Here is a 14,781-nt window from a genome sequence, read left to right as displayed (position 1 = left end):
GGTAACTACAGCTGTTACTCCCGCCAGAGCTCCGGGCCGTCTGCTGCGCGAGGCAGGCAGAACACCCCAAACACCCGGCTTCCGAAAAGGAGACACAGACGTACGCACGTAAAAGGGTAAAAAGTTTCCTGTTAAGACAGAAGATCAAATACACGGTCTCCTTTCAGCACCGAGGTTTTCAAAGCCTGAGCCTGAATGGAAAACAAGAGGTACCAACAAGGTGCAGGAAGCTAGAAAGCATACTGGTGGGCGGTGAACAAGCAGGTCCAAGGAAGCAGGCGTCTACACCCAGCGGCAAGGAGACAGGAGAGCCGAGCTGCTGGAACCTCAGGGTCCCGGCGGGGCGGGGATGACACCACTGGGGCCTCCAAAGTGGGTCTGAGGAGAGGTAACTGTAGGAAGTGATCCAGGAAGTGATCAGAGAAACATCTGGATCCTCAGATTACCCCCTTCCCACTACAGATCGAGGGACACCTACCCTCTGGGGAGGGGAGTCAGAAGAGAAAGCAGAGGGGAGGCTGTGCTTAAACTGAAGCCTGAGTGAAGGAGAGCATACGAGCCAGCCCGCCCGCCCTCCCTCCCGGCTGCCCAGGTAGGAATTCAAGGTTGAGAGGAGGGGAAAGGAAAGGAGGAGAAATCAGCAGCCAGCATTTACCCGATGCTGTCAGGCATCAGTCTAACGCACTTCACCCATATTCACTTAACTCCTAGTTTTAGACAATTAATACCGGAAATTTTTACTATAAAAAGCAAAGTAACTCAAATGTCCAAGACAAATGTGCTCTATCCACATAATGTGGTATTATTCAGCCTTAAAAAGGACATTGCGATGCGTGCTACAACCTGAAGCTTCAAAACATTCTGCTCAGTGAAAGGAGCCACACCCAAAAGACCAGCCTCAAAGGACTCCAGAACCACAAGGTGATCAGAGCAGTGGACTTCGCAGACAGAGGCACAGGAGGGTTCCGGGGGCTGGGGCGGCGGGGACCGTGTTCAAGGGCTGGAGAGCTTCAGTTTGGGGGGGGTGGGGGAGGGCGGTGACTGGCTCCTTTCAAAGGGAGCGGCTGGAAAACAAAGGAGGTGTGGGGACTGGGAGACACAGCACAGGTCTCCGAAAGACCCTGAAGGGGCTGCAGAGCCCTGAGGGCCCCGGACTGGAGGGGGCAAGGCCAGGGAGGGACACTGCAGGCCAGGCAAGCCAAGGGGAGGGACTTCCACTTTAATTTTCGGAAGAAGATTTTCAACCTAGGAAAAAATTTTGTTTTCAAAAAGAACTTTTGAAAAGTGCAAATTAAAACAATTGAAAAAACTAATTCTTAACACTTAGCATTCCTAACAATCTTGGATAACCAGGCACTCGATGGCTGGTCGGTGTGAACAACTGCTCTGGAGAACTCTTTGTGAAAATGCATCGAAAGCCTTTTTTTGTGTGTGATGGGAGTAAACTTTAACCACAGGTCCTAATTAGCCCATGAAAACATAAATATCTGAAAACATGAAAAACGAATACAAGATTTATCTACAAAGATGACCATTACTGTGCTGTGCTGCTTAAAAGTACACCCAAGAAGCACGGGAAAACTTTAATATCGGTGATTAAGCCTGGTTAAACACATCCCGAAGGCCGCCTGCTGAAGGTCAAGGTCACAGTGGGGAGAGGCAGCAGCACCTGCCGCCCCACCCCCCACCCCCAGCCTCACCAAGCAGCAAAGCAGCAAGCACAGAACATCCCCACAACAAGGGACTGGTCACTTGAGATACTCAGGCAAAAGCCCAGGTCATCTGTGAAGCAGCAGGCCTAAAACAGGGCCAGTAGGTTTCCTCTGAAAAATTCCTTGTTTTCTTATTTTCTGCATAAGATCCCTTCTTTTAAAACAGTCGACTAGAAAATGAATATTTATACATAATGCAATTAAAATTCAAAACGCCACTTAAATATATTATAATATAGTATACAAAATGAGATTTTTCGTCTTTTTCATTAGGTTCTTTCCACGATTGTGTTGCATTTTAGCAAAAGTCACAATCTTATCAAGTTTAATGTTAGAAAAGTAGTACAATGAGTCTGAAAGATAATGGATATAAGCAACATCATGTTTAGTAACCTCCACTTCAGAAATGGAGCCTTTGAACTGGCAAGCAATTTATTCCATTTCCAAAGCAATTTTCCTATTGTATTGAAAATTTTACCTCAGTATTTAAAAACAATAAGACGATGAATAATGGATTTTTTCAGAGACAGGATAAGCAGAAAATCTTAAGTGTCTTTGTTGCCTAGTGTCATACACACTTAATTGGTTTGTCACTCAAGAAAAATCAACGTTTCCAGCAATTAAGTATAATTCTGGAAACATATTTTTAAAACGAGTAAAAACAAAGTGAACAAAGACGACAGAACAGATGATACCAAACCCACGAGGACTGCCACGCTAAGAGGTGGAGACAGCTATCTGAGCTGCTGCCAAAGGTTTACAAAAATTAGGAACTTTCAACAAAACACTCAAGGGCTGGAAGGCACGTAATTTGCATGAATCTAAGGAAAAGGAAAAGTAGGTCAATACAATAACTAGCTTAAACTCACATTAAGCATCTAACAGCCTTATTGTTTCCATTTTGATGAGAAACATTTCTGAGAAGCCAACTGCTAGTAAAGGGAGAAACCATTAAAATACGCCTAATGCTGAAACCTTCTGGAAAAAAAATAGACACTGCCCCCTCTGCCTACATGTTAATAAAGTAGGAAAAACAAAGCAGCAAAGGGCTATAAAGAAACGTCTTTTTCCTTCATCAAATACAACTTCCAAGTTCAAGTGTCACTGATGAGTCATTAATATGCAGCAAAAGTGTATGAAGTACTGAGAAATTGGGACTTTTCCAGTCTTCCCTTCCTACACTAGCGGAGGAGGTAAACAGTGGAATAGTTTAAAAAAAAAAAAAAAAAAAAAAAAGGAAAGGAACAGTGCCCAAGAAGCAAGCCGTGACCTCGGCAACAGAACAAGCAAGGACAAGGGCCTGCTGGTCCCTCAAGCCAAGAGACGCCCCTCACGTGAACTACACACACAGTCACCTCGGAGCTACTGATCCCTCTTCCAAGATGCTCTATAACAGACCGAATACCAACTTCTTGACGTAAGAAATTACACAGATGCTATACGTAAATTGAAACAAACTTCTAAATTAGAGTTAATGCTACAATACCCAATATTATGCAAATGCCAATCTAGAAATTTAAAGATAAGTGGGCCAGTTGGCTCAGGACACATACTCAGTCCCCTCAAACTGTGACCTTCACAATCATCAACTCTTATCTTCATGCTAATACTGTCAACTGCAGAAAATTCAACCGAAATATTCCTGTCCTGGAAGATTTAAAGAACTTCATAAACTTGGTGAGCTACAGACCCTTAAGAGTATGTATGTGTCTGATCCAAGGAGGCCTGGGCACTTTGACAAATGCCATCTTAAGAGTCATTCTATACTTCAAAAAAACCTTTTCAGTTGTAAATTGTCACAGAAAAGGAGAAGTTTCATCTTTACAACTCGTAAGATATTTTTTAGATCATCATCACAGTTGTAAAATTTGTAAGATTCAGAGAAAACTGTGTATAGACACTCAGAATGGGAAAACTAGCATTAAAAAAATTTGTGTTGCCTCTATCAAGAAACATGCTAATATTTTAGAGATAATCAGACAATAGCCATCTGTTCTCAGCATGAATCTCTTTTCAAACACTAAAGTTTAACTATTATAATACTGCAAATGGCTCTAGGCAGGGCCAAAAGCCACACTGCAAAGAGAAGCAAGGAAAAGGTACTAACAGACATGGATAAACAAAATAATGTCCAATGTTATTCATTCTTCATTCAACTGTAAAGATAAGGTGAATAACACAGGTACCGTTTAAGAGACAGAAATACAAATATCAAATTAACAAATTTAAAAGTTATCTTACTTTTACCCAACTACACATAATACAAGAAGGAATAGATGCTTCACATTAGCTTACCAAAAAAATGATCTTAACAAGTGATTGCATTCCTAGTGAACTGTTGAATACCACATGTGGGAGACAGCATTTCATTCACCTGCTAACATACTGAAAAAACAAAACAAAACAAAAACAACCAGGAACATCCTCACACATGTTAAACCACACTCAAATCACATCTAATTTGTCCCCTTGAAATTTTCATAAAATATAAACCTCAGGATGAAAAATTCTATACAAGTTTTAACGATTTGCCATCACTATATTTTAAGTATATTGTGTCCTAAATTGGTCTGATTATAATGAAATAAAAGTTATTTCACTCCAAAGAAAACCTGAGAACTTTTAAAATACTTTAGTACAATTCCTTATACATTGTGAGCACAAAATTATATTTTTATATGGTCAGAGAAAGAGGCTTTTAAAGCTCACAAAGCAAGAAAAGCCTGTATCAAAGCTGTTTTTCTTTTTTTTTTTTTTAATTGTTTTTATTAGTTTTATTTTTGAGAGGCAGAGAGAGACAGAGCGCAAGTCGGGGAGGGGCAGAGAGAGAAGGAGACACAGAATCCGGACCAGGCTCCAGGCTCTGAGCTGTCAGCACAGAGCCGGATGCAGGGCCCAAACCCACGAACCGTGAGATCATGACCTGAGCTGAAGTCTAAAGCTCAACCGACCGAGCCACCCGGGCGCCCCCCAAAGCTGTTTTTCTAACAACTAATTAGCTTTCTATTGCCTATGTGGAGGAAAAAAACCTCATAATATTAACGTTTGTTCTTGGAAATGTAAGACTGCATTTACACTTTTCATTTTTAAACTATTTTTTAGATTTTATTATTTAATCTAAAATTTATATCATTTTTAGATTGTACTATTTAATCTAAAATTTATTTTATAGATCATATAATTTTTTAGCTGCATTCTAATACACAGCACACATATTTCCCAAAACAGAAATACTAGACAAACCTTAAACTATCTACCAATTCTGAAGTATGAAATTAGTGATTTGTTATATATTAGGTCAAAAGTACACTTAAAAACGGTTAGTTTTGTTAAATATAGTTTGCTGCAATAACAAAATCTATAGCAGGGTGCCTGGCTAGCTCAGTAGGAGTGTGGGACTCTTGATCTCAGGATCGTTGAGTTTGAGCCCCAAATGAAATGTATAGATTACTTAAATAAAACTTACCAAAAAAAGAAGAGAGAAGAAAGAAAATCTAGAGATGAAGTGGGATGGCAGCTACAGCATGCCAGGTTTCTTTCCGAGGTGACAAAAATGCTCAACACTGACTGCAGTGATGGCTGACTTATCTGTGAATACACTAAAACACAGAATTTTACCCTTTTTAAAGTTTATTTTGAGAGAGACAGAGCACACACACCCTCCGGGGAGGGGCAAAGAGAGAGAGGAGAGAGTCCCAAGCAGGCTCCGCAACGTCGGCACACAGCCCAACATGGGGCTCAATCCCACGAACCGTGAGATCACGACCTGAGCCAAAACCAAGAGTCGGACGCTTAACCGACTGAGCTACCCAGGCGCCCCTGAATTTTACACTTGAAGTGGGAGACCTGTATGGTATGTGAACTGTATCTGACAAGCCATTAATGAATGAAAAATAAGTAAGAATGACTTTAAAATACAAGGAGGAAAGACAAAAACAAAAACAAAAAACAAAGGAAAATTACTCCTTCCTTTCAGTTCCAGAGCAAGACCGAGCAGAGCCCTTCCCAACCCCCCAACAGACACAGCTACAAGCTGGAGATGACACACACAGACAGGTGAGGGGGAGGAGGAGGCAGACCAGGAGGGACCTCACACCCCAGGAGCAACACAGCCGGAGCTCCCAATGCTGTGTACAAGAGAGTCGGCAGCCAGAAAACAATCTCGGGCACAGACCTAAGACAGCTCCAAGAAAAGCCTGGTTCCTCCTGCCCATCTCTCCCACTGTCACAGCACATGACAGGACAAGCTGGAACCCAGAGGTAAAGGACCCTCAGGAGACACCGGAGGAGGCCACAAGGTGTAATAAACAGGCACTCCTCCCCTCCCCAGACAAGGAGACATCAGCAGAGCCCAGTGGGACGCCTCAGACCCCATCTCTGCCCAGCGGTAAAGGGACACCCGGTTTTCACCCCATGAGGCAGTTATAAGGCAACATGGCCTCATCCCACCTCCCCGCCCCTCAGTCCTGGGGTCAGAGGAGGCCTAATAGAACAGAAGATCCAGAGCCTCATAGCCTAATACCCAAAATGTCTAGGATACAATCAAAAAACACTCATACTGGGGGGTCTGGGGGGCTCAATTGGTTAGGCGTCTAACTTTGGCTCAGGTCACGATCCCACAGTTCGTGGGTTCAATCCCCGCGTCAGGGTCTGTGCTGACAACTCAGAGCCTGGAGCCTGCTTCCGATTCTGTGCCTCCCTCTCTCTCTGCCCCTCCCCGACTCTTGCTCTGTCTCCCTCTCAAAAATAAATAAATTAAAACAACAAAAAAAACCCATACTTGATGCAAATGAAAACCAACAGCTATTTCAGCAAAGGATACCAACATGAAGAAGAATCAAATGGAAATTCTGAAACTACACATACAGTAACAGAGATCTAAAACCCTAACGGATAGGGTTCAGGAGCTGAATGGAAGAGACAAAGGAAAAACCAAGGAACTTTCTTTAAGTGAACAACAAAAACCACCCAATGTAAGCAGTAAATGGACTTAAAACAAAAGAGCAGAAAACTCAGGACCATATGAGACAAGAAAAGATCTCCAAAGTTGTCTCCAGAGAGAGTATCAGAAGAAGACACGAAAGAGGGTGGGGCTCAAAAGTACACAAAAAATGGCTGAAAACTTCTAACTTGACCAAAGATATAAACACGCAGATTCAATATGCTATGTGAACTCCAAACGATATAAACCCGAAGAAATCTATGCAAAGACCCATAATGGTGAAACTACTGAAAAATCAAGACAAGAAAAAAGCTTGACAGCAGTAAGAAGTAACGTATTACCCACGGGAAAAGAAACATCCAAATGACATCGGATTTCTCATCAGAAATCATGGAGGCTGAAAAGAAGCAACATAACATTTTTCAAGTGCTAAAAAAAAATACAAAAAAACCTGTCAACCCCAAATTGTATATCTGGTAAAATTACCCTTCATGAATGAAGGAGAAAGACCTCCTAAGATGAAAGAAAATTAAGAGAATTTGTTTCGAGCACACCTACATTAAAGAATAGCAAGGAATTCTTAAAACGGAAATAATAAAATAAATTCAGGAATTTCAGAAAATAAGAGAATAACAGAAATAGCAAAAACATGGGTCAATACGACAGGCATTCCTTCTTTTGATTCTTCTAAATTATGCTTGAGCAATAAAGCAAAAGTTAAAACACTGATGTGTGATTCTAGTTACACGAAAGGGAAATATTTACATACTTCTACATATATAAAATTTATACGTCATTTTACAAAATGATAGCTTTACCACAGAGACGAGTAAAGGGATGTCGTGAGGTAAGGATTCTACACTTCACTAACACAGATAAAATATCAACCCCAGAACACTGTGATGAGTCACATATGGATAATGAAACACCTAGAACAACCACCAAATAGTATCTATACAAAGAGATACAGTGAAAACCACCACAGGGAAATCTAAATGGAATTCTAAAAAATGTTCAAGTAACCCACAGGAAAACAGGAAAAAGAAAACAAGGAAACAAAAACACAGAAAACAAAAAGGAAAATGGCAGATATCAGCCCTAACTTATCAATCGTGACAGTGAACATAAATGTTCTAAATACATCAAGCGTAAGACAGACATGGGCAGTGTGGATAAGAAGTAGAATCCCACCATAAGCTGACTACAAGAAACTCACCTCAAACGTAAGTAGGCTGGAAGTAAAATAATGGAAAATTATATGCCAAGCAAACGTTAATCAAAAAAAAGCCTGGGGCATCTAGGTGGCTCAGTCAGTTACGCATCCAACTTGGTTTCGGCTCAGGTCACGATCTCAAGGTTTGTGGGTTTAAGCCCCACATCGGGATCTGTGCAGACAGCTCAGAGCTTGCTTGGGATTCTCTGTCGTCTTCTCTCTCTGCCCCTCCCCTGCTCTCTCTCTCTCAAAATAAATACATAAACTTAAAAAAAATTTTTTTTCAAAGGAGGAAAAGTCTCCAATCAATAATCGAAACTCCCACCCTAAGAAACAAGAATGAGATAAGAAAAATAAACCTAAAGCAATCAAAAGGAAGGAAAAAATAAGACACAGATTAATGAAATAGAAAACTACAAAAAAATCAGTAAAATAAAAGATGGCTCTTGGAAAAGATCACATCTCTAGCAAGACTAACCCACAAAAAGGAGTGAAGCACAAACCACCAACATCTGAATGAAACCACCTCAAAGCCACCAAGAGAACATGACCAACAACTCAGTACACACAAACATGGCGACTTTTCTGAAAGGGACCAGTTCCTCAAAGGGCACAATCACAACTCACCCAACGTGACACGGCTCACGTGAACAGCCTAGAAACTGCGTCTGTAAATTGAAACACCCAGGAAAGCAATTTGCAGGCCCAGATGGTTTCACTGGGAAATTCTAGCAAACGTTTAAAGAAGTCAACACCAAGTCTACACAATGTCTTCCAGAAAGTAGAAGAGAAGGGAACATTTCCCAACTCATAAGGCCAGGCGTCAGGGGTAAAATCTGACAGCCGCTGCACCAACATTTACCGTCAAGTCCAATCTGTGCCGTGAGGGGAGCAGGGGACCACAGGAGCCAGCAGGGCATTTAATTCTATCGCGGCTGGGCTGGAGATTCGCAAGGCTTCACAAGAAAGTAACTGCAGGTGCTGACAAAGTCAGGAACACAGGCACCGAAATTTGGAGATTTTCAACGCCAGCAGAAACAGCCGCAAGAGTCCAAAATAACTGCCTCGGGGGTGAGGGGTGAGGGAAGGAGAAGGGAGTGAGCAGAGCACAGAGCCACAGCACCTTCTTCTGGGCGTTTTGCCACTTAGCTTTCCAACTGCACACACGTTCCCGTGACAAAATGCAACCAAACTTCACAAAATAACGTAAAAGCACAACTTCCGCTTAAGACCCATCTCTCCCTGCTCCCCTACCAACTCCACACATAAACCTTGGAAATAAAGCAAGAGCCAACCAAAGGAGTGCTCTGGAAGATGATAAAAAGGCAGCAGTAAAGAGGAAGCGAGCTGGGCTGCTCTGGAACAGAGGACCGGAGAAACAGCACAGGGGAGGACGTCTTACACGCGCCCACCGACAGAAGGAAGGACCTAGGCCTGGTATTCCCTAACTCCCAACCAAGCAACAAAACACAGCCCAGGAGGGTCATTCCTCCCCTGGAGAGAGTCCACCACCAGCAGCAAGAGATCACCAAGTGCCTGTGGGAAATGGCCCTAAGACTCCCCTGTCCTATCAGGGGACACTGGTGCATCTGGGCAGCACCAGTTAGAGGAACCCTAGAGGCCTCAAAAGCCCCTCTGCCCCCACGGGCCTCAGGTTCCCCTCTCTCACCAGGACAACCAGGCAGCACCAACTGCAGTCTTGCTTCAGAAGCAGCCAGTCCAGGAAGCCTGAATCCGCCCCCCCCCCTCCTGTGCCACCAGAGACCAGAGCGGTGGGGGGGCACCAGCGGGAAGGATGTGGCCTCAGGGGTGCTCAGACTCTTCTAACCAGAGGCACCAGAACCGCCAGCAGGCACACACAGAACAGGTACAACCACAACCACCGCCCAGCCAACAAAGCCTCCTTGTCACAAGGCCTGACGCTTCCTTCTCTTACAAACAGACGCTGGGTCTGGGGAAATCCCTTCTTCCTCTCAGCAGCATAAGCAGAGAGGATAAGAGTCCCAGTAGGACCACATAAAGCAAGGACACCAAAAATCACAGCACAAAATTAAACTGTCATTGGAATCACAGCCCATAAATGTAGGCCGGGACCTATAGGCTAAATCTAAACAGGCTGATCACCTGCTAAAGTAAAAGATACAACAGGACCCACGTATAACCAAACATTAACAGCCAGAATGTCCGGGATAAAATCAAAACCCATCAGTCATACAAGAACCAAAACACTCACAGTGGGACTTACAAAAGGCAACACACACCTAAGCCGAGGCTAGCTCAGATACTGGAATTAGGTGACCACCATTTTAAGCAGCATACAGAAAAACACTTCAACAATCAATTACGAACTCTCTTGAAACAAACAGAAACTGTAAAACTGAACAATACAACAGCGAAAATACAACACTGCTGGATGGGATCAATAGAAGAGTGAAGACTACAGAGGACAGAATTGGGGAATTTGAGAACAAATCAATAGAATGCACACAATCTGAACACAGAAAAAAGAAACTGGGGGGAAAACAGCCCAGGGAGTTACACTAACAAATGTCCAACATTTGTATCATCTGCGTACCAGCAGGAGAGAGAGGAGATGGGGGAACCAAAGAGAGAGTACACGAGAAACTAACGGCTAGAAACTCCCTAACTTTGGTGAAACAAACCCCAACAGATTAAGAATGCTTAACTGGGGCGCCTGGGTGGCGCAGTCGGTTAAGCGTCCGACTTCAGCCAGGTCACGATCTCGCGGTCCGTGAGTTCGAGCCCCGCGTCAGGCTCTGGGCTGATGGCTCAGAGCCTGGAGCCTGTTTCCGATTCTGTGTCTCCCTCTCTCTCTGCCCCTCCCCCGTTCATGCTCTGTCTCTCTCTGTCCCAAAAATAAATAAACGTTAAAAAAAAAAAAAAAAACTTTTTAAAGAACGCTTAACTAAGTACCAACCAAGATAAACTCAAAGTCCACAAGATACATCACAGTTAAACCTGTAAAAATGAGAAACAAAAACTTGAATGCAGTCAGGCACAAATAACACACTGGCTGTAGGGATCCCAATTCGAGTGGCAGTGAACTTCTGCAGAAGTCATGAAGGGTAGCCAGACATGTAACAAGAGTTTTCAAGTGGTGAGAAAAAACTGTCAACCAGGAATTCTATATCCAATAAATCTACCCCTCAGGAATGAAGGGTTAGTGAAAACATTCTAAGATGAAAGACGTTTCAAGATTGGCTATACTAAGTTTCTCAAATAGAATGGATTGGGGGAAAAAAGAGAATCCTGGAACACCAGGAAGGAAATGAGCAAAATAGCACGAATAATAACAGAATGACCAAAAACATGGGTACGTACAATGAACTATCCTTATAATCCTGAGTTTTATAAATTGTATTTGATGATTTAAACAAAAAGTGTAGGGGCACCTGGGTGGCTCCGTCGGTTAAGCATCCGACTTTGGCTCAGATCATGATCTCGCGGTCCGTGAGTTCGAGCCCCGCATCAGGCTCTGTGCTGACAGCTCGGAGCCTGGAACCTGTTTCAGATTCTGTGTCTCCCTCTCTCTCTGACCCTCCCCCGTTCATGCTGTCTCTCCCTGTCTCAAAAATAAATAAACGTGGGGCGCCTGGGTGGCGCAGTCGGTTAAGCGTCCGACTTCAGCCAGGTCACGATCTCGCGGTCCGTGAGTTCGAGCCCCGCGTCAGGCTCTGGGCTGATGGCTCGGAGCCTGGAGCCTGTTTCCGATTCTGTGTCTCCCTCTCTCTCTGCCCCTCCCCCATTCATGCTCTGTCTCTCTCTGTCCCAAAAATAAATAAAAACGTTGAAAAAAAAATTTTTTTTAATAAATAAATAAATAAACGTTAAAAAATATATAAAAAAAATAAACAAAAAGTGTAACACCTTCTGATATGAGTTAAAGTGGGGGGGGGGGGTGGAAATGGGTAAAGGGACCAAAATGTAAGCAAGGTTTACACACTTCACTCCATGGAGTAAAATCCTAATACCAACATACCATGGTGGTAAGTCCCTGTGTATGTATACTGCAATACCCAACAGAGCGAACACAATAACATACAAAGACCTACACTCAAAAACACTGGGGAGATATCCAAGAAAACCTCAAGTAACCTAAAGGAGGGCAAGAAGAGAAACAGAAGGGGAATGAGAATCAGGAGAAACAGAAAACAGACAATAAAATAGCACCTGAGCTCTAAGGTAGCAATTAACTTAAAGGTAAAGGGTTTAAATACAACAATCCAAAGACAGAGACTGAGAGTGCTTAGTGGCAGACCACGATCCAACAAAGAATTTGAAACTCACTTCAAATTCAACTTAGGTTGAAAGCGAACACGATGCAAACATTAAACCACAATATGGCAGAAGTAAATTTCAGAGCAAAGAAAATTACCAGAGACAAAGAATATGTTGTAATAAAAGAAACAATCCACCAGAAGACGAAGGGATGCTAAATATCTACGTACCAAAAACGGAGATGCAAACCATGATGGAAATCGATTGTGAAATAAGCAGGATAGTTCTAAATAATGATCTTCTAAAACCGACCACTTGGAGAATTACTAACGCGATTACTCTCATAGGTAATATGAGGGAGGAAAAGAGAAATGGTACAAACACCAGACACAGGCACCTTACAGCCCTGTAACTCTCGGCAGTCCTGTAAGAAGAGCCAGTGTCCCCGCTTTTACATCCCAGGAAACGGGGGTTCCGTTTAAGTAAGATCAAACAGCAAGTAAGTCAATGAACCAAGATTCAATTCAGCTCTGTAACATTATAATACACATTCTTCGACTGTATGTCATAGCCTTTCAAACAGCCTGCAACAAAAACTACCTTAAAACTAGAATCCTGAAGCAACTGGATATAGAAATATGCAGTTTTCTTCCTCTTATGTACTAAAAGTTAATTGCTTCTAAAATTCCTCAGGAATAAAATTTCCACTTACTGTAGAGAACAGTATTTCTTCTTTCCACTTCTTTTTCTAATAACTCTACCATTTATTAAATGCAGTGTCCTTCTCTTTAGGTAAGAAATAAATATGAGCTAAAACCAACTAGGGTATGAGACCTCCATTGTAAAATGAAAGGTGGGTAGGTTTTCAGTCTACCCCTAAACTGTGGTCCCCATTAACCAACTTAGCCTTCCGAACTTCCGTTTCCCATTGCTACAAGCAAAAATTCTTGTCAACAAAAAATACTTTGTAAACCCATGATTAAGTAAAAAGTGTAGTCTGCAAATAAAACGAAACGTCCCACATTTGTGAGAACAGTGCTTGCCCGTGAAGGTACATATTTGTGACTCTAAGTACAAGTTACAGGGGTCACGTCCACAATCTCTCCAGTAACGCCCGGAGGTTCGAACACCGGAGCGTCCGCGTGACTTCCCGCCGGCGCAGCTGAGAGCTCAGCAACGGTACGGGGGGGGGGGGGGGGGGGGGGGGGGGGGGGGACTCGTCTCCGTCTGCGATGGGCGCCAGGGCACCCGGGGTCGGGAGAGAGGGCCTGACAGCGCATCCCGGAGCCCCTCCCCCCCCACCGGGTGGCCGCCCTCCCAGAGTCCCGGCGTGCCGGACTCGGAAGCCCTGTGCGCGGCCTGCGGGTGCGCGGACAGACCGGCTGGGGAGTCGGGGACCGGCCGCACCTGCAGGGGGACCCCACCCGGGCAGGGAGCGGGCGGGGGGAGGGCGGGGGAGCGCCACGGAGAGCGGGAGGTCCGCCCCGTCGTTACCTGCTGGGCCACTCGGCCCCCGACCCGGGCCCCGCCGCGCTGTAGTAGGCCGCGCGTTTGCGGTGGGCCGCGGCCGCCGCGCTGCGCACCGGGTACAGAGGGATCTGGTCCGCCATGCTCCGGCTGCCACCTTCCCGCCCCTCCCCGGCCCCACCTCAACTCGCTGCCTCTCCCCGCCCTCTGCGCTCAGCTCCAACCCGGCCGAGGCACCGCCCGCTCGTCTCTCCCCGCCCCCCGCGCGTCGGGGCCCGATAGCGTCACCGCGCGTCGGGGCCGGATGACGACGGCGTGCGGCGAAGGCAGGAGGCGGCGGCGCCCGGAGGTCCGGGCGCGCGTCCCGGCCTGATGACGTCACCGCGCGGCGCGGGAGCGAGCGGAGGCGGTGGCGCCTCGAGACTCCGCCCCCCTCGCGCGCCGTGTCCGTTGGCGTCACCGCGCGACCGGAGCGCCAGCGGAGGCAGCGTGGCCCCGCGGCCCCGCCCCGGGCGCTGGGCGCGTGCGCACACGCCGCGGGGCGGGGGCTGGGCTCCCGGCCCAGGGACGCGGCGCCGCGCTGTCGTATCCCGCCGCCTCGCTCGGGTTTGACCCGCGCCTCCGGACAGGGACTTCCCGGGATCCGTTGTTCCCGGGGATTTCGTTGTTCCCTCACATCGCCTCCAAGCAGCAATCTTGACAGCTAGGTCCGGAGAGACGTCTACTTCGCTACCTTGCTCTTGAAGGTTGTCAGTCTTGAGAGCTTGGAAATTTGCTCCGAACTCTTTCCATGCTTTACAGTCGAGTTTTCTTCTGGCCACATACATGGCCACATTTCTAAAGTAGAGTTGACCCTGGGGTAACACGGGTTACGTGTGCTTCCTCCCCGCCCTCGTAAGTTTTGACCCAAGAACTTGACCGCCAGGAGCCTGCTGTTGACCAAGAATATTAACACGTATTTTGTATGTTGTATGTATAACGTACTGTGTCCGTACAATAAAAATCTAGCGAAAAGAAGATGTTATGCAGGAAATCATAACAGAAAATACATTTACAACAATGTGCGTGTATTGGGAAGATCCCCGTACAAACCCATGTTACTCAAGGAGCAACCGTATGTTGGCGAGTAGATCTTACATTCCAAGACCAAGATGCTAAAGGCCCGGTAGTGATGAAGTCCTCACCCGCCCCCAGTGGTGGCCGGTCCC

At 45.3% G+C, this 14,781-nt stretch overlaps 1 protein-coding gene across 13 annotated transcripts in view; it reads right to left on the bottom strand.

The window, feature by feature from the left end:
* The window catches only part of ATP9B (ATPase phospholipid transporting 9B), a 250,770-nt gene extending 237,013 nt beyond the window's left edge, over positions 1-13,757 (bottom strand). For 11 of the 13 annotated variants that reach the window (XM_086683267.1, XM_086683271.1, XM_086683265.1 and 8 more), the window contains exon 1: positions 13,601-13,757. In XM_086683267.1, coding sequence (XP_086539393.1) covers positions 13,601-13,716 — 116 coding nt within the window. In that variant the 5' untranslated portion in view covers positions 13,717-13,757. The remainder of the gene's footprint in view (positions 1-13,600) is intronic. The other 2 variants (XM_086683268.1, XM_086683274.1) reach the window with 2 other exon arrangements.
* Positions 13,758-14,781: the final 1,024 nt, after the last annotated feature.

This window comes from Puma concolor, chromosome D3, assembly GCF_028749965.1.
Source record: "Puma concolor isolate L17-30 chromosome D3, mPumCon1.1.hap2, whole genome shotgun sequence".
Classification (NCBI taxonomy): domain Eukaryota; kingdom Metazoa; phylum Chordata; class Mammalia; order Carnivora; family Felidae; genus Puma; species Puma concolor.
This window is presented reverse-complemented; position numbering and strand designations above follow the sequence as displayed.